The sequence below is a fragment of the Pseudorasbora parva genome, chromosome 2, assembly GCF_024679245.1.
Source record: "Pseudorasbora parva isolate DD20220531a chromosome 2, ASM2467924v1, whole genome shotgun sequence".
NCBI classification, from domain to species: Eukaryota; Metazoa; Chordata; class Actinopteri; order Cypriniformes; family Gobionidae; genus Pseudorasbora; species Pseudorasbora parva.
In genome coordinates this window covers 33,252,966-33,280,370 of record NC_090173.1, presented here as the reverse complement: position 1 = coordinate 33,280,370, position 27,405 = coordinate 33,252,966, and the positions used below count along the sequence as shown (strand labels likewise).

Here is a 27,405-nt window from a genome sequence, read left to right as displayed (position 1 = left end):
TGTTACCCACATTATGTTGGTTCTTGACTTGGTTTGTCAAACTGAAGAAATCACAACCAGGTGTAATTTCCATGCTTCTAGTCCCTCTTTCACGTCTTGTTTTGTCTCGGTATACTGCGCTGGCTGTAGGGTACTGTATAATCACAGAAGCACATTGTTATGTTCGTAAGAAGTTATTTTTGAATCTGCATTGACAGATGTTCCCAATCCAGCTGTGACAGTCTCCACCCGCTCTACATTCCATAACAGACACACACACACACACGCGCGCACACGCACACGCATACACACACACAGGAAATGCTGATGTGTAGCAGGCAGGATTTATGTTGTGACAGATGAGCTGATACAGCAGGTCTGACTCTGGTAATCAAGTGAGAGGAAAAAAGTGAAATAAATAGTAATATTTATTGATATATCAATAAAAAATGTTTATTAATTCAATTGCACTTCTGATTTCTAGGTAAAAGCATTTACAATGCCTTTGTGCAATGTGACTTATTATATTGTATACGTTACACAAGGACTGGGCTGGCCACTTCAGTGGAGAGTAGCCAATAAACACCCTTTCAATCAAAGAAATGGACACAGCAGACAGCTCTGCTTAAAACATGCAATTAGTGAGACGGAAAGTGGACAGGGGGAGCCAATATATGAAGGGAGCACACCTGCGACCACCCAAATTTATTGCCTATGTTCGTAATTGTCAGCTGCCATCAGTAGATGAAAAGAAGCTGTTCCATTATTGGCTGGAAGTTTATGGGTGCGTCTGTAAATCGTCATGTGGTGCTGCGGGACCTCTGTGGGTGTTTGATTTCAGTCATCATTCTTTGGCATTATTAGACCTTTACAAAACTTTTAGGACATTGTAAGATAAGAACATTTGTCGGATGGTTCATTCTAGTGGTCAACCAATGTGGGTTTTTCAGTGGCTGTTGCCAATACCGATATCTAGAGAACAATGAGCCCAATAGCAAAATGATATCATGCAAATAAGACCGTTTCATGAGAGCAAATGAGAATTTGACATTTAAAGAACTAAATTTACACAATGTTTTAACGATTCACAAAAGACTGATCTGTTCAGAAGGTTGACAGTAGATCTTTGAACTGATACAAGAATAAACTGCCGTGTCCCGAAATACCTAAATATCAGACTGATGTATCTGCCTATACTAGTCCAGTGAACAAAAGCTAATGAAGTCTTTCAGAGGTGTGGAAGGAAATCCTTAGTACAACCAAGTCTGGAAGTATAACAATCATTTGTAATGAATTGGCATGTAAGCAGTGAATTTGTCCTCCAAATGCCCGATATTTGCTACTTCTTACTCACGTGTGGTTTCTTTCTGCCTTGTACTTTGCGTTTTGCTTGCTCAATGTGCAGCAGGTGGTATTTCCTTTACTGTGTAAATTTGCTTGCCAAATTGTAATCTAACCGCTCATTACAGAGTTAGCCATAAGTGGCTGTACTGTGGTTTTAGGTGATATAAAAAGGAGCTGGAGCAGAACAGTAATGCCATTCAGTGAAAAAGAAATAAAGACAAATTTAAGAAATTAGCTTGATCACTTGGTATTTTCAGCTGAACTCATTGCGTGTGTGATTTCATAAACATTTATTGTATAGTGAGGCTTTCTAAGCTTTTGATCGTGGGTCATACATGCAATGCATATCCGGCTAGTTTCTTTCAAGAGAGTTTTAATCAAACGCTTGTTGATCATTGTTTCTTTGTGCAAGTGTATATGAATGTGTCTCCTGTGTTTGTTCGTTATTTGTGCCTTTGATGTGCATGATGTATGCCACATGTATCTTGTCCCTCTTAACTTGTTTATCTCTCTCTCTCTCTCTCTCTCTCTCTCTCTCTCTCTCTCTCTCTCTCTCTCTCTCTCTCTCTCTCTCTCTCTCTCTCTCTCTCTCTCTCTCTCTCTCTCTCTCTCTATCTCTCTGTTTGTGTGCGTGTGCGTGTGCGTGTGCGTGTGCGTGTGTGTGTGTGTGTGTGTGTGTGTGTGTGTGTGTGTGTGTGTGTGTGTGTGTCTGCATTCCCTTCCTGTGGGCCTCCAGACCAAAGCCTCCTCACAGTGAGAGAATAGACTGGTTTATTGGAGGCCTGTCAGGCTCAGACTGAATTTACTGCCCACAGACAATGTTTATCACTCAACAGAGGGTAATGTGAGTAGAAAGCGCTGCAACCAGAGAGGGAGGGATGGAAATAAAAGACGTGAGGGAGGCGGCAAAGCAGCAGCTCCAGAGCCGGGGAGGGCTTTCTGGCCCACTTCTCACTTTAACTCATAAATCTCCAGACCCCATCCTGAGATATGTGTACTTACAGAGAAAGTGAAGAGAGGAAAGAAGGGAACAGAAAGGGGCGGTGGGAAGCAGCATGACACCTTTTTATGCAGTGCTTTATTTTTTGCTGAAGCATGGAATATTTTTGTATATCTCTATCACTGCAGTGTTTGTGTGGTGTGTATGTGTGTGCGAGTGGGACTTCTTTCTTTTTTTAGTGTGTTTGCAGGAGTATATTTAATACAATTTTAAACGCCACTCAATAGAGGCATCCAGCACCCGAAAGATGCTGTTACAAGACATGCTTTCATGCAAAGCATATTAACAGTAAAGCGTTATCATTTTTCAGTTGCAAATTTAGTTTAGTTGTACCAATATAAACATTTTGATTGATAAACTGTAAAAATAAAATAAAAATAAAAATAAAAAAGTACTTAAAAAAATAACCTGGTTGCCTTAATTTTGAGTTTATACAATGAAGGAAATTGGTTTAATAGAAACTCAAAATATTATTGTATCTGAACTAATAAATTATGATAATAGCACAATTTGGCATGTTTCACTGCATCATCAAATAAAACACACAATTACCAAATATGCTTATAAAATCTTTTCATAATATTTGAATAAAGGTTGTTGATTCTCAAAAATGTTCAGTGTATTAACTCAACTCAAAATTTTCATTTTTCAACCAGGTAACTTATTTTTTTACATAATTTGTTTACAGTGTATGATTATAATTTTATGTAATGGCCAACTGATGCGATTATTGATACTTTATGCATTGTTTAAAGATATACTTAAGTCTCTAATGCTCACTAAGCTTGCATTTATTTGATCAAAAATAAAGTACAAACTGTAATAGTGTAAAATATTATAAAAATAACTGTTTTATATGGCAGAGTATACATTTTCAGCATCATTACTCATTACATTACAGTCTTCAGTGTCACAAGATCCTTCAGAAATCATTCAAATATGATGATTTGTGGCTCAAGAATCATATCTCATAATTATCAATGTTGAAAACAAATGTGTTTCCTAGTATTTTTTTGTGGAAACCATCACACATTTTTTGTATGAAAATTCCAAAGAACAGGATTTATTTGAAATATAAATCTTTTGTAATATTACAGTCACTTTTGATCAAGTCCTTGCTGAATAAATGTAATCATTTCTTTGAATCTTATTGATTTCTAACTTTTTATTATATTACATTACATTCATTTAAATTGTCCTGATTTGCTTCCAATCAATGCAAATTAAGACTCTTGCTGATAATTAACAAAATATGCTAATATTGGCCAATGGTCACTGATGTATTGTGCATCCCTAGTTAATCTGTTACCAATTTGTGTGGACTACCAATACCATTTCACTTGCTGTGAAATGGTATTGTTGTGTATTGCCATATTAAGTTCACTGAGTTTCTTGCTTGAGTTTCTTTGTTGTGCCTGATGGCTGGTGTGAAGCCCTGTGACCCAAATGCCGTCCTCCCTCACACCTCGCATTTACACTTTCACACTCCACGGCTGCTGACATTTACTGCGGCCCAGGCGGTGCGATGGGCAGACTGAGTGTGAGGTGGATTGTGGGTGTTTCAATATCACTGAGGTTTCATATGAATATTTATCATTCTTTTTCCATTTTCTTTGCGTTTTCAAGCTTAATTTGAGCTTTTTCTCTGATATTAGCCTTCCTGTCGCTCAAACAGTAGAGCATGGCACTAACAACAGCAAGGTCAATGTTTGGGTTTCCAGGGAAAGCAAGAACTGATCAAATGTGTACTTGAATTCAATGTAAGTTGATTTGGATGCAAGCATCTGCCAAATGCTTCTATTTAAATGATATACATATTAATATTTCTGTTTATGCCAAGCATACTGCATTTTGGCTTCTTAGCCTTCTTTACCAGCTCAATATCTGTTTGTATTTCCTCCTATAGCGTAACCTTGTCTAGTTGTAAACTCTCCCTTCACTCTCTTTCTCTCCTTCTCCTTCTTCTCTGCCTGTAGGGCTCTCTATCCACTAAGGTGCTGAATAATTAATGGAGGCAGGCTGGGTTGATTAAAACAACACATCAGTCTGACCTCATTTAGTGAAGGCATGACTCAATGACAGGAACCAGCAGTGTCCTCTTAATGACAGATTACTGACTGCGTGTGCTTCTCTAAAGGGATTACAATTTTACACATACACGTAAATACAAAAATTACAAGGGATACTTATGAGGCTGTCCATAATGAATATACACATTAAACTGTCCATATGAAAGTAATTCAACTCTTAGTTTAGTTATTTTGTTTGTTCACCAGTATCATCAAGTGAAAATAAAGACATTTATACTGTGTCAAAAAAGCCTGGTACCAATAAATCACTTTAAAAAATAATAATAAAAAAAGTTTTATGGAGCAAGAAATGTGTAAAATAGCTTCAGGAGAACTTTAAAAAAGAGAGAAAAAACCTTAGTGTTAACTTTCTACATTTTGTGTCTGCTTTTAGCAAGCTTATTTTTCTCTTGAGCGTGTTGCTTAACAATTTGCTTTATAAATATTGCTGACATTTTTAAGCCAGGGGCGTTCTGAAGCTGGATATTGAGGAGCTAATGGTGACATTTCTGCGAGAGCAAATACAACTTGTGTAGTCACTGGCGCATCAGCAGATACAGATTTGTCTGTGGTTGACAGCAATAAGCTGTGAAGTCCTCAACCAGCTGATTGTGACATCAAATCTGTCATTGATTTCTTCTTGTATTTCTCATACATTCAGAATGCCCATTCCATATTCTTTTAGTAAAGAATGGAAATGTGATGCCTTGATTTAGGAACAATTTCATATAATAAACGGCTGGTAAACCTATTGCCAAACCCATTTGCCACCATGTCTGTATCAATCATGCCAGTCCACCAGCTCACTGGAATGTACTGGAAAGAACCGATTGAGGAGGCTGTCAGGAAGGAGGGAGGGAGGAATACCGTAAGCCGCCTCTTTCCTCTACATCAAAAGGAAAAGTTAATTTGCTAATCATTCGTGGCACATGGAGCGGGCTCCTTTTCACTAATTGTGTCCAAGAGTTGCTATTAGCATATCTGCTTTGATTCTGTACTCTGCTCTGTGGCAGCTGACAACGGGTTTTAAAAAAAATTAAGACTGACAATTTGAAACTGCTAAAATAAAATTGTACAAAATGACTATCGTGTCTGAAGCCTTACCTTTAAACATCCTACACAGAATGAACATACATTTTAATAGTGGTTAATGGTTTTGGTAAGATTTTTTTTTTTTTTGATAACACAACTGATAATAATAATAAGAAATAGTAATATTATTGATAATAATAAGAAATATTTCTTGACCAGCAAATCAGCATATTCGAATGATTGAAGGATCATGTGATGCTGAAAATTCAACTTTGCTATCACAGAAATAAATAACATTTTTAGAGTAGAAAACCGTTATTTTAAATTGTAATAATATTTCACATTAGTACTGGTTTTATTATTATTTTTGATCACACAAATGCAGTCTTGGTATGCAAATACATACCAACGACAAACTTTTAAAACGGGTGTATATGCACAGATGGGTCAACAGAGAAATGTTCTCAGTAGAGGCCTATGCATTTTTTGAGCTTTCCAAAGCATGAGCTAATATTTAGCCGATCAGATTTCAGATTAGTTCTTGATGATTAATCATAGAATGCACTGAAAACCTTGATTAAATCACATAATCACAGGAGCAATCAAACTGATCTTTAGAAGTCTTGCATTACAGTGTATTACATCAATCCCGTCTTTGACTGGTGCATGGCCAACTGATTTTGTCATAGTTGTGCCTGCTAATAGTTTCGAATTGTAATTTCGTTATTGAGTTTCTCTAAAGACTTTTTTATTTTCAAAAGCATCAATGTGTATTGACGGCTTGAGTGCTTGAAAACTTCCAGGTACTTTTTTGCTGAGCAGATAGTCTGAAGAGTTAAGTTTACTGTAAGTTCTGAGATATCTGAACCTTAAAAAGGCGAAGGAATAGGAAAAAAGTATCTGGATGAGTTTGCTTAGCTCAGCCCTTTTGAGTCTCAGTGTCTTGGCTTGAAGACAAAGCGATAATGGTGTATTGACATTTACTGGAGTAAATGGGAACGTTGATGTTTTGTTTCTTCCATTTAGAATTAGTTGAGAATTTGCATGTGCAATAGGTAGAAGACTTTCAGCGCTCTTATCTTATCTTCATGCTAAATATTTCTGAACTTTGAATGAATTTGATTAGGAAGTCTTGTACTCATTCACAGATCCTAAACAGAGATGCTATTGTACAACCATAAAATTATAAGAGGCTAAAAAATGAACACAGTTGACCTCTCTTCTCTTAGCTGATCTGTGTTCAGGAAGGTAATGTAGAACAAACTGTTTCTTGAACTCAAAATGAACAAGGGCAATCAGAAGAATGCTGTGGTGTTTCACTTTTAGTTTTTAAAGTGTATTAAAGGGATAGTTTGTCCAAAAAGGTACATTTTTGAAAACTCTCATATCGTTCAAAACCTGTATGACTTTAATTCTTTTGTGGAACAGAAAATTGAATGTTTTGAAGAATCGTAAGCACTGTCAAGATTCATAATTGCAATAAAAAGCATCAGAAGTTAAATTGAAAATGAAATGTGGTAGGTTTAATTTCAATGGCGTGCGGTCACAACACGCGTAAGAACCAGTGTCAAATGATGTTGATGCATCATTTGTTGTCCGTTTCAGAGTTCAGAGCTTTATAAGTCTTAAATTTGTGTCTGTTCTTTACACAAAACTATTGCGACTTAAAATTTCATGTCATATGGACTTCTTTTATGGTGCTTATTTGTCATTTAGAAAATTGACAGACCCGGTTCCTATTCACTTTCGATAGATACTCTGTTTTTAAAATCCTTTTGTGTACTGTGAAAAAAAGAGAAATCATATGGGTTTGGAATGACATGAGGATGCATGATTAAATCATGATTAATAATTGATCTGTGAATTGTTCCTTTAAGGTTTAAAACCTATAATTTTCCAAACTTTAAAATTCCAACCACAGTTTTCATTGTTAAAACTGGCATTTGTTAATGTTTGATTAACAGACTTTGACAGATTTTTGCCTAATTGATTGTTTTCCTCAAGCTGTTCTTTAATTAGAAATATTGCATTTGAAATGTGTTTGCATTTGCATGATTAAAGGGCAAGTCTATTTTTATTGATATGTCCACTACATTTTTAACATTATTGGAAACAGGCTTGACATTACAAAGGCACAGACAATAAACCGTAACTCTTGGTTATAAGTGGACTATAGAATCACATGCAGTGTGTAAATCAAAAATGAGCTGTAATTATATGGAAGAAATATAGTGTAGCTCTGTGCACATATTCTCCAGTCCAACTTCTGTCTCATCCAAAAGAATCTGTTCTGCTGAAATATGTGGAAGAGCTTCTAGAGTGACAGCATGCGTGTTTTCTTAGACTGGAGTTTGGAGACGGGAAGTGCAGTGGCTTTCGGAATGGGGATCAGAATGGCTGGCCAATTGGGCTGGGGGTCAGTGTGTTTGTTCCTGTTCACCCCCCCCATCCCCCACATGGGTTTGCAGCTGCTCTGGAGAATTAGGGGGAATCCCAACCGAACTAATTGTATAAACTGCTGGACTCGTGTGAAGGAAGAAAAAATGGGCTCAAAATAGAACATGTCCTGAAAATGACTGAAGATCGTTTTTGAATTTTTTACCATTGTGACGTCTGCTTAAACATGTTTGAGCAACGTTGTGCGAGCACTTTAAAAAGTCGACTTAATTAAGTGATCTACAGTGTCCGTTATCATGTTAGAATTGTTTTGCATGAGGTCAGTGAAGTTGTGTTGAAATTCTTTCCACATACTGTAAAAACAGCATTATTCATTTGAAGGCAAATGTGAGTTATTCCTTCAGAGGAGGACCCAGATGTGAGAGCTGGACTGTTGATGAAGGGGGGGGGGTTCCAGATGGTCCACCCGGGTCTGGTTAAATATTATCAGTCCACCGGCCTCCCCCACTGCCTCGCTGAGCCTGTAATCCATCGTAACTACCCAGCCCCTCTTTCATCTCCTCTCTTTTCCCCCTTTGCATTTTCCTCAGAGGAGTGGATTATAGGAGGTACTCATGCTGCATGCAAGAAGCACACTAGAAATGGATAGAGTGAGAGATCTCTTTGTATCACGCTGTCAGATACAATGTGGATTCTGTGACCATTCATCCACTGCATGTGCTGCAGATGTAGAAATAGAATGTCATGTTAGTTCCAATGTAACATTTGACAAACTGGGAAACATATTTTATGCATTGACTACCGAAATGTTTCCATGTACCTATTTATTGACCGTTTATGATGACTTATCTGAAACCAAGCACCTACAAATGAGATGACTGCTCATATATAAAATATAAATATAATATTATAATATATAAAAATGGTTTTATGTAAGTTGATACTATATTTTTTCTACCGACCATTAGAGCACTGTTGCATGCATAAACCTAAAGAATAAAATAATTGTGATTAAATCTCTTCTTCTTTAGAAAGCCGAATGAAACCATATTGATGTCACATGCTATCCAATCTGGCAACTTGTTTAATTAATCATTAAATTATGATGATAATTATTATCATTGTTGTTGATGTTGCTGTGCTTTTTCTGATACCCCCCCCCCCAGTAATATTTATTATTAAACATTTGTATTTGTGTTTTTTTATTTATTTTTTCGACCCAATAACCCCCCACCATAGACACCTCTTTTCACACTCCAGTCGAATGTCCTGTTTGAAATGCTTGACATTACATAATTAAAATGGGTTGCGAACATTCTTCGCTTCGTATCACTTTGACATAACTAGCATTTCTTGCGACTACATCTATTCTGTGCCTTAATTTGATGTCCAAATAGTTCATTAACATGTTCCTCTTCATTTTTTCTTCTCAGTGAGCGAACCTGTAATCTCTTCGTGGTTATTCTAAAGTGCTCAGCCACACAGTACTCCGTGAGTCGCTGTCAACCCACCCGTCCGCGGCCCCCATCTGCCCCTGTCTTCCAGTGCAAGTGCATGAGAGCGCTTGAGGAATGCTGTGTCTCTATTGTAATTGTATCAAGGGGTGGGGGAAAGATGGGTTAATTACCCTCTCAAAGTGGCCGGTGCACTTGGAGAAGAGGGTCAAACAAGTCATAATGGCGCATTTGCCAGGCCATTGTGAGTGTACTGTAGCAGAGCGACATGCCCTTGTTCCCGCTTCAGACCGCTTTAGGGGGCTTTTGCTGATTAAAGGGGGGATTTGCGTTGGTTGCTTTCATGGGTCCTTGGCCAGGAGAATCGATATGTCAATAGGCTCAGTATCTATATGCAAAGCAGGGGTTCGGCCAGCACATTCAGGGCTTTTTGATATGCATGGGGCTTAGGTTTAAGCCACTGGCAGTAAAGACTGAGCACTATCACAGAGGCTGCTTGATGTTCTTATGTGTGGTGATATGGGGTCCTCCGTGGGGAGTGGGTCTGCTTTGATAAGATAGAGAGCTGGTGGCCTGGAAGGCTGGATGTGACTCTGGTCTGCCGTTGTGCGTGTGATGACTCAGAACTCCTTTAAACGGAAAAATCACTGGCGTTTGTTTTGGCCGCCCATCTATGTAATGTACCAGATTCTTCCTGCCCGAGGGCCATCATCACAGCACAGTCCCACTGGGTCCTTTGTGTGTTTTTTCTCCATGTGAAAGGGAGCCAGAATGAGAAATCAAGAGTGAGAGTGTCGGGGGTGAAGGTCTTTCCTCTAGGGGGTGTCAAGGTAATGGGCCTGTTTAGAGAGAAGCCCCCTATCTGTCTCATGGCCTCTCAATATCTCTGTCGGGATGGGAGTAGAGATGATGGGGCTTTCTTTCAGGCCATTACCATCCGCAGAAGATGGAGTAGCGCGGGGACACTGGTCGGGGTCAGGGGACCTCCCCCACCCTGTACTCGGCTCCACCTCGCTCTTAGCCTCTTTGAAATGGTGATGATGATGGGGTGACCCCCGCTGTCCCCTGATGCGATGCCCTCAATGAGGCTTGGGTTTGGTAGATCATTCCACTACCCCCACTTTTCCCTCCCTAGAGCTCCACAGCAACCACTGCCCCGTTCTGGCCGCATTTGTCATGTCCAGACTCTGCAAGCTGCACCTCTATGAGGCTTTTGTTCCCCAACCTGCTGGCTAAGCAGGGGATTTTAGATGGACCATTAACATTTGAACCAGCTCGGCACATTTCCCTATTGCACTCGATCTGCACTCAGACCATTGCTTGTGAAAAGACAAAGAATTCATCATATAGGTCACTATGCATCGCCAACAATATCACGATGTTAAATGTGAGGTTGCCGAGACTATATAGAATGATCTATTGGGTGATTACAATGCAGTACAGGAAAAAATGGCAAAATACACATAATAGTCAGACAAATAATACTCATATCTGCCCTGAACATACTCAAATGATCCAATACAAATAGCCATATGTGTCAGTGAGCAGTCCATCTGTTGTCAGTAGAGGTCAGTAGGTCAGTAGGGTGTTATGATGCATAGCCAGGGGAAAGGTGAAGTGGACTGGACCACTCATGCCGAACCTTAATCTCAGATATTGAAACTGTCCGTCATATAGGCCATCAGAATAACATATCAAATTTATTTAGAAAATAGAGATGCATTAAAGGGATAGTTCACCAAAAATTGACTATTAATTTAAACAGTCATTGTCATTAAAGCCAATGGGGTCCTTAAAGCCAAAGGGGTCATTAAAGGGTTATAAAAAACACAGGTTATGCCCATGGAATGTCAATCTTGAGTACCTATTGCATCCTTTATATCTTCGAAGAGTCTTTAGTTTTATTATAAAAGACAGATACACTGTACTGATTCTTGCAGAAAACAGCCGAGCTTGTGGAGACGTGCAGTGGCTAAAGAGTCACAAGCACACCGACACAATACATCATGACATTATCCTTGGATAACTTTCGATTCAATGTTCATGTTGTTGACACTGTATGCACTTACACAGCGGTTGCCAGCAATATTCACTTGCCATACTTGAGAAAAACTTTCCGAAACTCAAATCCTGAAGGGACTGCATTTAGCACAGAAATTCTCTGTCATACTTGTCAACTTGTTCTTTTTTTCACTAATGTTTAGCATGAGAATCTTTAAATGTGTAAGAGAAATCAGAATCCATGAAATAGCATTAACAACCCCCTCCCCCACCATGCACACACACAGACACACACTTTAAACACATTTCGTATGGAAGCTTATGCCACATAACAAATTTACAACAAAAAAATAGTTACTGAGACATAGCTAATTGGGATAAAAATAAATAAATAAAAGGTAAAAATTATGACAAAGTAATTTAGCGTTGATGTCATAATTCTGACTTTTTATCTCATAATTTCAAATGTATCTCATAATTGACATATTTGTAACTCATAATTGTAACAATTTATCTCATGTCACAGTATCTCATTTCAACTTTTCATGTCATGATTTTTACATATTTTGATTTTTTTTTTTTACTATAATTAATCAAAGAATTATTTTATTTTCTTATGTGGTGGAAACTGGCTTTTATACATTGACTCTCCCTTTATGGATAAAACATCACAGACATTCTTCAAAGTGTCTTATCTTGTGTTCCACAGACATACAGTTGAAATAACATGAATTTTCTTTTTGGGTGAACTACCACTTTATATTCTTAAAAAATGTTGAAAGGATTGATGCATTTAAAATTTCTGATGTTTGTATGACTAAATCTATAATGACAATGTAAACTTCTCGCATATCTCGCTCTTAAGTACACAAACCAACATTCAAACAAACAAGTCACCATAAGGATAGTAAGAGGCTGAATCTATTCTCATCACTTAATCCTTGACCTTGAGCCAGGAGTAATGAGATGGGACTGCTCAAGCAATCAGGATCATCAGCGGCCCTGTGGACTAGTCAATAGCCTTCACCCGCTAACATTACACATCTGGCAGAGTGGTTCACGGTAGCTAATCTCCACCATATGTTTTACCACAGCGGTAAGCATCAGCTGGCAAATAGTAACAGCACATACCTCTCAATGCATTTTTATAGTACCATGATTCACAAAGAGCTATGACGTTTTATTATTAATGACTATATAAGAAATAACCCTCTCAACTCGTTCGCAGGAAATTGCTTCAGTGAGGTTCACAGAAGAGTTAATAGTGTTCATGTCCGGAGATTGCGATCAAGGTTATGTCACTCAGATTAAGCATACTGCCTATGTGATTGCATTTTATACCAAAATGGTTCACTTTGTCATATGCATTTTTATATAGCTGGAGTTCAAAAGCTGTCACTGTTGAGAATGTTGAATGGTATTAGTCTCTTGACCTTTGTTGTTTTTAATAGAATGGGGCACATCCTTACTGTGCTACTACATAATGAGTCAGCACAGGCGCTCATTGTAACAGTATTGAATAATGGCCCCTCCCTATCAGATAGATTAAAGGCATTGTGAGTCAATGCAAACACCCATCTGTTCATCAGGGTCAGGCATTCTGGGCCAAACTTAGGCATGCTACTGACAGAATAATAATAATAGGCTTTTGAAACGACATGCTATCAGTATGCTAACACCTCCCAAACTCAATCTAACCGCATTGACATTGTGCTATATGTTCTCTTGAGGACGTGCATCCGCTCCTAATGACATATACCACGCACCATTGATAAGAAGTCGAACTTAATAGAAAAAAAAGAAGCTTTTTAGATGCGTATTTAGAGGAAGTGAAGTGGGGGAGGTGGATTGAGGGTAATAAATAGCCTCACACTTTCAAGTTGCCACCAGGTTTGCTCATGCATTTCCTCCTAAAGCCCCATAAAGTCTTTGAATTCCTAACAGCCGCCATACAACCCCTCCTCCCCTGATATACTGCCCCTCTCGACTCCTGCAGTCTCAAGGTATTGCGAATTTTGGGTCATTTGCCTCCATTGATGACACATGCAGCTTATTACACTGGTCTGTTGTTGTTTTCAAGGTGCAAAGTTATGACTTGGTTTTCTTTTGAAATGTCATACAATTCTATTTACACAATTAGAATTATTTTATTGGTGTACCTAGATCATTTAATTCAATTAAAGACAAATCATAGAGTAGTAGAGAAATGGGTGAGCATGATTATTTAAAAAAATGTTTTACTTAAAGTGTTAGCTCACCCAAAAATGAAATTGATGTCATTAATGACTCACCCTAATGTCGTTCCACGCCCGTAAGTCATCTTCAGAACACAGTTTAAGATATTTTAGATTTAGTCCGAGAGCGTATCTAAGTGTATGCACAATATACTGTCCATGTCCAGAAAGCTAATAAAAACATAATCAAAGTAGTCCATATGTAACATCAGTTAGTCAATTAGAGTCTCTTGAAGCATCGAAAATACATTTTGGTTCAAAAATAACAAAAACTACGACTTTATTTTAGCCTAGAAATCTAGACGCACCCTAGAGGGAGCAAATCTAATCTTCTGTGAGTGTCGTCTAGCAACTCTCAGTATACTTCTAAGCTGTAAAAACCAAACTCTGGTCGGGCCAATCCCATCGTGTATACAGTCGGTGGGCAGGGCTTAACATAATGACGGCAGAGTTGCACTTGTATGCTACTTGTAAACACAGAAGCTGGAGAATGGCGGTCTTTCGCATCAGCTTTGACCGTGACTCTGGAAGACTTGGAGTTAAGCTTTTCTCTGAGAAAAGAACAAAGAACGGCACTGAAGTTATTCTTAAAAAGGGAAGATGTGTTCAGAGTTTTGCTGACCGGATACGGCGAACGTTTAATCGTCAGCTAGCTCTGTTTCACCTTCGTTGTTCTGGTTGGTTGTAGCGCTACCCAATCGCGTGCAGAGGGAGTTTGAAAGACAACCGTTTATCCCGCCCTTCGCATTGAGCCCTGTCTATGGTGAGTTTCCAGACCAAACATCTAGATGTGGGTCTGGCTTTTCAGGCTAACTTTATTCAGCATTGTTTTCTCTTCCTTGTTTGTGTTCAATCCTCAAATAAAGATTCAAACGGTTTTGAATCAGTGTATTGATTCATGATTCTGATCACGTGTCAAACTGCTGAAATCATGTGACATTGGCGATTCAAATCATGAATTAATACACTGATTCATGACCGTTTGAATCTTTATTTGAGGATTGAACACAAACAAGGAAGAGAAGACAATGCTGAATACTATGAGGGGCCGTACAAGCCATAATTCATTCTGGTACTCTCACACACATACATTCTCCTTTCACATACATAGTCCGCTCTCACACATACATTCTCCTTTCACACACATATATAGTATGTGAAAGGAGAATGTATGTGTGTGAGAGCGGACTATATATGTATGTGAAAGGAGAATGTATGTGTGTGAGAGTACCAGAATGAATTATAGAATACAGTTGTAGTTTTTTTGTGATTATGGATCAAAATGTATTTTTGATGCTTTTGAAGCATCACTTGAAGATGAAGATGAATGGAGGTCTTACGGGTGTAGAACGACATTAGGATGAGTCATTAATGACATTAATTTCATTTTTGGGTGAACTAACCCTTTAATGACATAAATTTTATTTTTGGGTAAACTAACCCTTTAAATAATATTCAATGCTGTGCAAACTTGATAATGGAATTATCAAATTTAATATGTAAAGGTACAGCCACATTAGTGAACTTTTGCAGTAAAATTGTCCATTGTCTGTTGTAGTGTATGAAGCACTAATCAAACAGAGGTATCTTTCGGACCAGGCAGCTTTCTGTTGGTCAATTTGGTGAAACCGATGCAAAATCTGCATGGGGAAATATTTTGCCTACATAGGAAATGTGTGGATTCCTATTGAAATGACTGCATTCTGCCTAAGAAAACTCACTGATAGTAAATGTGACTTTGCCTTTACACTATTTACTCTTTATGGTATAACAGTCGCTTGACCTGTATGTGGATGTGTTGCGTTTTGCGTAAAACGTTTAAACTGGCTCAAATGTAAAGCAGTTTTATTTAGAGCCAGTGGCCGTTTTATAGCCAGATTTATATGGGTCTGGTTGGATTAAAAGGACTGCCCATTAATAAACGTGTATTTATTGAATGAGCGGCCTTTTGTGTGCAGGCTAATATTTTAGAAGGTGAAAAATCAATACAGTACCTCTTACATGTCAAGGACAAAAATGTGAGGGCTGAAGCCGGAAAATAAGGGGAGGCTAATACGTCGTTTCACTGATGGATGGAGCCATCAGCGGATGGCAGCAACCTTGGTGCGTTGAGCTGACGGATGCTGTAGGGGTGCAGCCTGAGTGTTCATTGCCTTGTTATGAACACTACTCTCCAGACAGCATCTATGGATTTTGTGGTGGGAAACTAGATAGTGTTGCAATGTGTTGTTTACCTTATTTTGTATTGATAAAGCAGTCATGGGGTCAGTGAGTGTCTGATCTTTACAGAGACAGCATGGTGGTTTACTGGAAGAGTAGTAGGTGATCAGTGTATATGCCTATTAATAAATACAAGTTCCGCTGATTATTATAATGCTACATCTCAACCTATTATAATTTGAATAGGCCGGTTAATAAATATAGACTCCTTGTATGATCTCCCGAGAACAATTGATCATAGCTACATTCGCAACGGCCAGTTTTCTTTTTTAAATCTTTAAGCCATGAGCAAGCTCTCTTAAATCTAGTAGCCTAGGCTAGATCTAAAATGAATTGTCTATAAAAGTAATATTTTGTGTCTTAATGGGAAAAATAAACTTTTATGATGAAACGGGGACACTTATAAGAGTGTTTCCTTTAAATGTTCTAAAATCCAGTTGTATTAATATCCTAATAACTCCTGTCCTCTTTCTTACACTTTATTATTGTTTTGTTTGTTTTTTAGGAAAAATGCAGTCGAATAATGTAAACGTGTTGCTATGTACAAACTTTATAGTTCAGCTTGTTATGGCGACATATCCTCGTTGATAGATGGCACATTGATAAGACTCTGAGATTATGTTTATCGGCAGCCAATGAGAGAGCGGCTCAGTCAGAGTGGGGGTTGATGGGGGCGGGGTTTATGCGCAGCTGCTGACACTCGTCAAGAATTGTGGTGTGTGGGATAGCCTGGAAAGTGCGTGAAGACTAGAGTAATCCTGTCGAAGAGCGCTTTTGTTTTTCGAGGAGAAATTTCCCAGAACTGTGCAAGGGCTTCGACACACAAGATGCTAAAGACATTACTTTGAGTTCGCGTCTTTGCAGGGTTTGGAAACACTGGAGCAAGTGTCCCCGTGTCTGACCTACAGCCCTCCAACGGGGATTATCCACGAGACGGAGCGCTCTCTCATCGACGCGCACGGATGCGTGTTTACAGTAAATATGCGTTATGCGTCTGTCTGTTAACGAATATCATTTAGATAACGTTTCGTTTGTAACGTAGAGGGTTTTGGGAGCTTTTCAAAACAATCGCTCCTAACAGTCTTCGGACGTTTCCACGGGTTGCCCTCGGCTGCGCGCGGGATCCTGCTTATAACGTTACTCATGTAGCAGTTTCACATCGATCATTGGGTCTCACAGAGCCACAATTTCAACAGCACGCGGTGTTGTAACAACTGGCGCAGGATTTTACAATCTGAAGAATGTAGTTCATTCCCCGTGGACAGCGCGAGCTTCTGCTGAACTGACTTACATAAACACACTGAAAAGAGCACCGTTTCTCTTCAAATGTATGTGCGTTATGCGATGGTGTGAAATCGCATTTTTTCGTAGAGACGCTCCCATCTGATTGTTTTGATGAGGGGGCTTTCATATTTTAACCCATACTCCAGTTGTATATAACGTTTAGCGTCGACTTTAGAAAGAAACGTTCACTTTTGGAGCACATTTGCTTTTATTTCACAATGTATGAAAGTGTGGACGTTGTTGGGCTGACCTCTAGTCCCAACCCGTTTTTAAGCATGGATTACTACCACCAGAACCGAGGCTGTCTGATCCCGGATAAAGGCCTCGTGTCGGGAGGGTCCCGCGGCTTCAGGACCCCGCACTGGAGCGGCTCAAATCACTGTAGGTGGCTTTTTGTTTTCTTATCCTTAACAGTGTCTGATCTAACATGCGGACAATTTCATTCCGAGTTCCTCCCCCGACTGCTGAATGTTCGGGGGGGGGGGGGGGGGGGGGGGGGGGGGTCACTGGGCTCTTGCAGGGGCCGCAAACGTCAGCTGATGAGTGGGGGTGTTTTCCAACATGTAGGCTATAACTTGCATGTAGGCCGTGTCTCAAATCTGGTGAGCTGACTATCTTCACAGCTGCTAATCCACTATAATAGCCTGTTTTAGTGCCTGTTATGATATCAGGGTCTATTTGACAATTTAGTATTGACATGAAGTTATCAATAGTGTAGGAGTAGCTTTATGAAATGTTACATTTATGGGTTGTCGTCATGTGCACAGCATGCCCAATATCTCAGACCAAATAATATATATTTATTTTAGTATATTAACCCCATCATATTTCCATTTGCTATTGTCATTAATGAGTAACAAGCTAATCAAACTACATGTGAGTTCAAATTCCTAAGACGTGGGAGGGTCAAATGTCATTTTTAGGTCCCAGTGACCTGTGGCAGGCCATTTTTTTGGAACCATTAACTTGTTTTATTTTTGTAAAAACTTTATTTTTTTCTTGCTGTAGTAGTTTTTGCTTAACATTGAAATACTGTAGTAGTAGCAGTAGGCTTTGCATGTTGGGTGTCAAACAAATCAGGCCTGCTTTTCCCAAAAGCATAGATTATAAAATAATTTCCACCAATGGTCTACGGTCAATTTAGCCAATGCTTTTGAGAAATGCAGCTCAGAATGGTTTAAAATGCCATTCATGGGATACACTCTTGTGAATCAGGTATCTGTGTCAGCTTTATCTTTCCCTGTAAATTGTCTATCCTTGAATGTTTTTCATCTTTTTTTGTGTGATGTGGTGTTTTTGTGCATTGTTGCTACTGCATGCACCTCATTTTACTTTTAATCATAGTGATTACTGTGGGATAAACACCACATTTTACCTTATTTATTTAATACATTTTTATAGTTATGCCATTCATTTATAAATCTTCTTTCTGCAACATTTTACCTTTAATGAAATGTAGATTAATGTGAAAAACTAAAATAAATGCGCAAATCAACCTAGTTTAGCTGGTGAGCAAGATCTCAGAAGCATCAGCAGCCGTGTGCAGAAGCTACATGAATGCCATCAGTTCCTGTCTGCTAATTTTACAATCAAAAAAAGAGCTTGATGTTCTTAAAATGGAAAGGATACAGTTTTATTTGCGAAATGAAAGGTATGAAAAGATTAGGTGTTTTTTCCCACTACATTTAAAAGGTTAAGTTACCGATTGGATACAGGCAGGATACTTGGGATTTAATCTGGTTTGAGATGTTATATTTTTAGTAGCATAGAGTCTTATGTATTAGCTGTTCTATATAATATTTGTCGTTACATTTTGAAAGCGTAATGGAAAACAGTTTCTTAGAAGAAATAGGGAATGCTTACAGTATCACAGCTTGTACAAGGCCTCAAGATCAGTGATGTCTTCTCACAGCGTATGGTATGTGTTTGCAACACGAGCGTGACATTTCAGGGGGCCAGAGTCTGTCTGGAAACATGGTCTCCAGTGATTGTTGGGGCATGTCAACATTGCTAATCTTGTGTAAGCCTGTTTGAGGGATGATTTGTTCTGCAGCTCAGCATCCTTTTCTTATGGAGAACACTCCTAGCAGCCAAAGTATTTATGGTTCTTGAAAAGGGCACATAGAGCAAGAAGACTCGGTGGTGTGTCCATGTGCAGCTCGACCTCAGAGGTGACCTGACCTAATGAGATATACAAATAAGTGGTGTCCTAAGATCCTCTGTAAACTTCTCAAGCAGTGTGTGTGTATAAGGGGCATGTTAGGATGGAATATACTGTAAATTTTTCTCCTTTAACAAGATGTTGTGTATTACTTAATTTCTGCAGCAGGGACATTCAGAGGTGGCACATATGGGTCAGGATTAAACCTACTGTAGTTCCCACTTTGAGAGTAAATCACATTTAGATAGAAAGACTTGAGATCAACGGACTGAAGTGCATTGCATTGAATTGCATTGCTTTTTTAGATAATCCTCAGAATAATTAAAAGTCAGACAGTAACGTTTTGACAACCACATTCTTAGTCTTGCATTAGATCGAGAGTGAATAATGGATGTTTTCAGACTATTTTCCTTCAAATGACACTATAAGTGAAGTGTTCTTTAGTGCTGCAATTTCTGGTACTTGTGTGTTTTATCTCATTTTATTCTGAAGCGTGCCGTGGGTCTTAGTGGCCTCCAAACATGAGCACCTTCACGGCCATCAGGAGCGGATTAAGCCCTCTACCTCCCTGACCTCTAGGCCTTGCTACCTCGGCGCAGTGAGAGGCTCTGGTGCTCCGTGTCTCAGGGAGGCATCCATCACGGTGTGTTTGAAAAGCTCTCCATCATTCTGAAGGCTGCCTGGGACCCAGCAGAATGAAAGCAGGCGGTCGGATCTCTGCTGTTCCTCCCCCACTAAAAGACTGTTAACTTTCTATTCACAACCATCCTCGTGACATTCCAGTGTGTATCTCTTTTGTTTTAGTGGAGAGCTTGATCTCTTGTGAACATGTTGTTGAAGAGCATGCGCATCTCATTGCTGTATATCTTCACAGTTCTGTTTTATTATTTTGTTTTATTTACAACTTCACTTTAGCCATTTTTGTCAAAATTATATGTTTAATTTAATCAAAATATTGCACAAACAGCTAGCTAATAAAGCAGCCTTTTTTATCACGTGGTTAAGAGAACAAAATCGTCACTTCTGGGGAAATCGATACAAAATATTTAATATATATTTAAATACCTGGATGATGCACTAAATTAACAGAAAATATCAAGTGTGGAATGTTGGACACTTAATGCACTCAACTGTCGCAGCTTTAATTACATGGTGGAGGGGGAGCCAGATTCAGACTTCATCACAGTGCATCATTTGGAACACAGCTATAGTGTCTCTTTTACTCAAATTGACACGTTTACCAAAAGATGATTGACATTGCTTGCCAAAGTTGCCAGCAATTGTTGACACATGACTTCTTTTGAGGAAAGGCTCATTGTCATACTGATTGATCTGAGATGTAGAGGTATCCAATCATTTTCATGACGGTCAGATACACCTCAAGCTATTATACATTTTTAAATGCACAATTTGAAAATGTATTGTATATTTATCTTTGTGGCCATCCAGCACTTCTTTTTAACACATTCAGATTACATTTGCAAAATCTAAGTTGACATTATCTGTTTTATACTGTACATGTACTGTACTTTATAATATTGTGATGGCTAAATTCACCTGTAGCACTTAACTTTAATAATGATTGGGTTATCAGTGCACCCATACATTGCATAAAAATGTCAATGCCCACCAGTAAAGCATTCGTGGTTTTTTTTTTATCAGTGGCTTGATGAGCCTCACATGGAGCTGTGGTGTGGAAGCCCTAACTAAGGAAACGCATGTGGCGTTTTATTGTTTCCCGTGAACAGTGCTGTGCCGGTGGGAGCAATTGCCCGGCCTGTTTGCAGCTGGAAAGGGAAGAAGGAGAGTGGAAAAAAAGGATTCCTGCAGAATGAGTAGAGAATTAGGAGTTTTAAAGGGAAAGAGTAACTGCCCTTGCTCTGTCGGTTAACCAAAGCTTACTAAGGACTGGGGTTTGCCTGAACTCCAGACAGCGTGGCAGGCCTGCAGCTGAACGCAGAACGGGAGAGCTGCTAGTTTGCATTTTGCCACTGGCCCTTGTTGGCAAGAGTGGTGCTTGTGTTGCTGTGGTTTTGGCTGGCTGACCGAGTGTTTATTTCTTTTAGCCTTAAATACAGAGCAGGACTTGCAATAGATACTAGGCCTGGCACCCTGAAGCACACACACCCCACATCTGTGCCATGTGGACATTTGCATACGCAAATGTGACCAGCTGGTGGTGTGCCATGAATGGCTGTGGCCTGGACTCTGGATAGCACTGTGAAAATGCATGCATTTATGTTTTCAAGTGCTTAAAACAATGACTGTTGGAGAACCCGAATGAAAGCATAGTGCTTCAAAGCCCAGTAGTCATGTAACATTGATGTGTGCATGTTTTAGTTAGAGATTTGCTATACAATGTAACTTTACAACATCCGAATCTGCCATGGCATTCATGCGTAATTGCAAAATTTCTTCTCGGTGATGAAGTGGTAAATGTATCATCAATGACCAATGTGTTCTGTATTCGTTTGGTGCCAAAAATGTCCCCTGACAGGCTCAAAGATGCGCAAGTTGGGTATAAAGCACTTTAAACATTACCCATCTGGTGTCTTAAAGTTTCAGATCAGAGAGACAATTTTTACCCGAAGGCTGAACATTAGCAGAGCTGCTCTTTAATCATGGAGAAGAGAACGGTGAGGTTTGTACCTGCACAAGGCCATAGGGCAGGATTTTGCAACGCATGGCGCCCGTCCAAATCAGATGTGCAGCCCTCCAGCTGTAATGGCTGTTGCTTGCTTTAAAGTGCCGCCATGTGCTGTAAACCACAAGTGCTTTTCATACATTAGATCTCTTCTTAGTCATGTGCTATCAGGTTATGCTGCATTTCTTTGTGGCGGTAGAGTCTGGGAGCAAACCTGCACATGAGAAGGTTACTGAGGGCAAGGTTAACAAGTTCTTACATTCCCATGGTTTTGATTGAAATCAGTATTCTGAATGTTTGGTAGTCCATACACTCTTCTGGGTTCTTTCTTTCTCTCTGTTTGTAGACTCAAGGCTGTTTAAGGAAGAAGTGCTAGAGTGGGCTGCTCTATTTATGTAGCACTAAGGCGGATTTGAAGGGCGCCATGCCCAAATACATTGACAGATTTTGGGCTGAGGCTAAAGCTGCCTGAGCCATGCTGCCCATGCTTCAAATGCTCTTTGACTTGAGAGCGATTTATATTGATTACAGATGGATGACCACACATCTGTTTTACTTCCAAACACACCAGCAACAGTCCAAAACGAGTTTGAAATGCGATTTGAGCGTTATTGCGTGTCACACAGCAGCAGTTGATAATATATGTGGAAATAAGTGATAAGAAGTCTTTCTTTTTTCCCTTTTTTTTAGTTGTAAGAGATGAATGTTGTCCAGCTGTGCATGATCAGTTTGAAAAGACTGCTCTTGACCCATTGTGGTGTTTCCTGATGGACAGTGACATCAAGTGAATTCCTGAGGGCCGTATTTCGCTACAGAAAAAAAAGAATTTGTGGATGAGGGACTTAAACTCAGACAGAGGGGAGGGTGGAGGGCGTCTTTTATATTGCACGCCGTAAAATGTCAAGCAAAAGAGGGCAGAAAGAGAAACCAAGACGAGCTATAAACACAGGCAATAAAAACAAGGGAGGCCTGGGGGCTAAAACCTGCTCTGGCGAGGGGCCCGTTGAGAAGGGGTTGGGCAGTGCCTCACAGGGACCATTGGGCTAGGGAAGGTTAAAGGGAACGAAATTAGCATGTCTGTAATGTCCAGCAGATTTTTTTCTGTCTAGTCCCGAACGTCCCAGATGGCTTTTCACTTTTTGCTTAGTCTCACATAACATCATGATTCATGCCTCGGAATTTAGTTTAATGGATCACGTCTCAACTTTCCTAACGTGACGGCGAGATGAAATTATGGCTTTCTGTGTATAGCTTTATTCTGTCATCTCGTTTTTTCCCACCCGGTGAGATCCCAAGAGGCAGAAGAGTATTAAACATAGTCATGGGATGCGAAATGGACCGCTTTATCCTGTGGAGCTTGCTTTTTCTTCACTCGCTAGATTGTTAATTATCAGAAGGAATTCTGTAGGGTGCCGCAAATGAATGTAGTGGCTTAATGAGGCGCGTACTGTTAATGGAGTTGTGGGAACGACTGCTCTACTCGTCCTGTGCTAATCTACATCTTACTGATGGGAGAAATAACTCCTGGTGTCTTACGGCTTTTGGCTCGTAGCTTTGAAAGACAAAGATGTCAAGAAGTGATGAAGCCACATCTTAGTATTCATTCTTTCACACTAATTAAGATTGCTGTCACCAGAAAAGGACCAGAGTCGGGTGCCGTACTTACTGATGGGCATCTAGCGTTTTATGCTCTTCTCTGAGTTGTATTTGACAAGATGAAGGGGCGTTTGTAGGGTCAAACGGCAGTAAAGACACTGTAAAAGGATTCTTGACAGCTAGTCAAACTAAACAACTCTCTAATCCTACTTCCACAGCGTCTGACATTTGACCTAGTTTGATTTCCTTTACCTGCTGCTTCCCTGCCCTCTTGGCTTTTTCTCTAACATTATCTCCGATACAAGAGCTTTAGTTTGCAATGTTTCTGCGAACTGTAGCCATTCTTCATGAAAGCATGATTAATCAAAATAACCAAAACTTCAATATGTCTTAGTGCAGTTATCAAATCGTAAAGTCTGCGATTGAATAAAATGTTTCAGAGTAACCTTTTTTTTATTTTACTCATGAACAACTTGTTCTGGCACCCTGCAACATTTTTGCTTGGTAGCATATTTGTTGGTAGCACTTGGTGGGCCATTAAGCTCCCAAATGGCATACATGCATTATAAAGAACCATAACCACCATGTTTTGAAGCCATTCGATAGCTTAATGTGATGTACAGATGAATTTTGCAGCTGTCAGTCATTCTCCACTCAGCATTTAAACTGCTTATGGCATTCACATGCAACAGTCAGGATGGTAAAATGCTCTCCAAGATCATTCGACGTTTCCATTTATTATGCTTGATCTGTGGATAAAGGTCTATGGTTTTGCATAAAAGTACTTTATCTTGCTAGAGTTTATTACTTGCTACGGGGTGTCTGTTAAATCACAACGTGGGGGTAGAAAAGACAATTGTTCTTCACATGCACAGTAATTGAAATATAAATGTTAAAAGAAAAGCCTCAATAAACTGTTGCATAGACATACTACACGAAACATCAGTATTCCTTCCCATTGTGCTTTGAACTACTCAATGCGGAGCACAGCCAAGCCATGGCTGCATGTTGCTTCAGTGAACGTTCAAGTTTAGTACAGTGATCATAATGCAAGGTGAGCATTCCCATTCTATTTTTAGCGGCATTCAGGATGGCAATTTACTATTCGTAGTGTTCTTTTAAATGGATTGCACATGCTTACTAAACAGACTTCCAACACTACTCACTACCCAGAGGTATCTGTGTGGCGAGAGGTTTTATAGCCTATTCGCCGCGTCCACGCCAAAATTAAGTCATAGCAGTCGTGCACGTTGAACGCGCGAGACCCCCTTTTCACTTGGCGGTGTGTTTTTCCGACAAAAAAAAATTTTATACAACGCATTTTTTATTGATAATGATTACGTGTCTCTCCATACATCTCCATACATATCGTTATCGTTTTATCACCCAGTCTTAATACTTACTGCTTTTTTCCATAAAATTGTGCTCTCATGATTATCACAATTTTCACCAAACGAGCACAGCAAAATTGTTTTTTATAAATTGCACTATAAATCGCAATGTAATGTAAATTAGATTTTTATCAAAATCATGCATCCCTAGAACCAGCAAACCACCAAGATGAGCAGCTTTCTTTGGTTACTGGAGCTGTTAAAAGACTTTTAATAAAGCTTTTATCGGTCCTTCTGGTTTTCTCCATCCATAGTTTCTCTCTTTCTCTGATGTAGACATGCTAAGGCCTTGCTGGGGTTTAAGAGGCTGTCGGCTTTATAGGCGGTGTAAGAAAAGCACTTAACTAGCGCTAACAGTCTCACAGCCCCTCTTTTATTTGGAGTCCCTCTCTACGCATTCACTGAGGCATGGGCTGTTGCGGATAAATGTAGGTCAGTGTCTATTAGTGGCAGATCAGGGGTTCCCTCAGCTATGACTGAGCCGGCCCCCTTCACTAGGTCCTTTTGTAAGTCCACAATATGCTAAGCATGCCTGTCATCATATAAAACCATTCTCTGGCCTTTGGGGCTCGCATGACAGCCCACTTCAGGGTTGGTTGAGATGCGTAGGGCACAGTGGGAGATAACTGGATCTGTATCTGCAGAGCCAACTCTAAGGAAGCTATTTAGAGTCAAACTGTAAGCTTTTAAGATCCTGATTCCTGTACAGTTTTTAACAGGGTTCCTGCACGTAACTCCGCCCATGAAGATTTTAGCGAAAAGCTAATCTCATTACTGACCTTGATCTAATTAAATCCCTTCCCTCTTTGCCTGCCTTTATATTTTATTTTCCTCAAGATGAGGGAGGCAGTCCCTCGTCTTGAGACGCAACTGTAATAAGGCTCTTTGGGAAATGCTAATCTTGTCTCCACGTGCTGCACCACACTTATTTGTTTGTTTTCAGGGCTTTCCTTTTCCCTCAGCTGGCCAAGGAACCCATAAAAACGTGGCTTAATTGGAAAATTGCTACCTCTTGGTTTTGACCACAAAGAGCCCTGACAAGCGTTTGCGCTTCACCCTGCTGAGTTCAACTGCTGTGATGAAAGGGCACTGCTTCTCTGTGCTGTTAAACGCCACCGTGGACTCTCGAGCAGCGCTGGACCTCAAATCAGCCATTCGCTGCTGTATTTATATATGTTTAGGAGTGCGGCTGTCACTGATTATGTGTTACATCTATACTGTCAAAAAGAATGATTATATGGGGCAACAGATTTTAAATACCCATCAAACCCATCTTAAAGCTACACTGTGTGATATTTTCTCCCATCTAGTGGTGAAAAGGTATATGACCATCCAGTGAATAATAGTTTTTGCTCCTCTCAATTTCGATTTCGTTTCAACTCCTACGGTGGCCGATTTAGTCATGGCTTTCAGTTCGACCTCTTCGGTGAGTGTTGCGTCAACTCAAGTGATGAGGTAATTTTTGAAAACTATTATAATTTGCAGTTATTTAATTTACCAAATGATCTATGATCAAATTAATCTATGTAAAATGAATAATAGAACTGAATAATAACCAGTTCATTGCTAACATCAGCTATCAGGTTACCAGACGAATGCAAGCTCTTAGTAAAGTAACTTTTATCAGTGCTATCATTGTTCTGTATATTGTACAACACCACTAGCGTAAGGCAAACAAATTATAATGCAATTAAAATATTAATCTCATGTTATCCGTCATAGAACACGGATTTATGTTATAAGGTAAACAATACTTTTTCATCATTGACGCGAGGAAAACTATCCTAGACGTCGTTCTAGTGTTATGCACAGCACACCATGATATAATTAGCCAAGTAACAATAAAACTTCCAATATACACAAATAGGCTGAATTAATATTACCTGTCGAGAAGAAAGCAGGCAACGTCGGCGTTCTTTTTAAAATCGTTGCTCCTCATGAGCTCTTTCCATCTTGGAAAGGCCACTCCAATATTTACTTTTGTCTTGTTGATTTGCCTGTCGCGTTGCCGTCTTAATTCTCTTTTCCGCTTCCTTGGCGACTCTGATACATATTCCGCAAGATTACTAGGTCCCCAACCTGGTTCGAATTCGGTAATCAATTCCGGGACGTGGTTGCTTTCACACAGAAGGCGACCCCGGCAATGTTCCGGGAATATTGCGGGTCCGACGTGCAGTGTGAAAGGGGCTTAAGAGTGATCCTCCATCATCATATAGCAGCCTCAAGCAATCCTCCTCTTCACATTCGACACGGTGCCATCGAGTGTAAAAATGCGAAAAGCGAAGCTTGAATTTACGGGTATGTCCCTCTTTGGCAAATGTACTTTCAAGATGGAGGAGCAACATGGCGACCGCCATCCGAACCCTCAACACGTATGTATTTTCAATGGTATATTATAAAATTACGAGAATGCATTATTACTTGAAAGAAGTAAATATACATTAATGAGCACATATATTTTTGAAAGAACTAAGTGATTTTAGGTAAAAATAAACTAAAAAAGTTACACAGTGTAGCTTTAAATAGGACCAAAAAAAAACATGGAATTTGTGAATGCTACTTTTATACATTTGTGATGAGGTCTGTATTTTTATATATA

General features: G+C 39.5%; 1 protein-coding gene across 6 annotated transcripts in view; it reads left to right on the top strand.

Annotated features, from left to right (window-relative positions):
* rarab (retinoic acid receptor, alpha b) overlaps positions 1-27,405 on the top strand; it is a 145,519-nt gene that overhangs the window by 83,898 nt on the left and 34,216 nt on the right. For 2 of the 6 annotated variants that reach the window (XM_067416777.1, XM_067416760.1), the window contains exon 1: positions 16,442-17,395. The exons of the other annotated variants lie outside the window; for them this stretch is intronic. In XM_067416777.1, coding sequence (XP_067272878.1) covers positions 17,233-17,395 — 163 coding nt within the window. In that variant the 5' untranslated portion in view covers positions 16,442-17,232. Of the gene's footprint in view, positions 1-16,441; positions 17,396-27,405 lie in introns of those variants that run through there. 6 annotated transcript variants of the gene reach the window in all.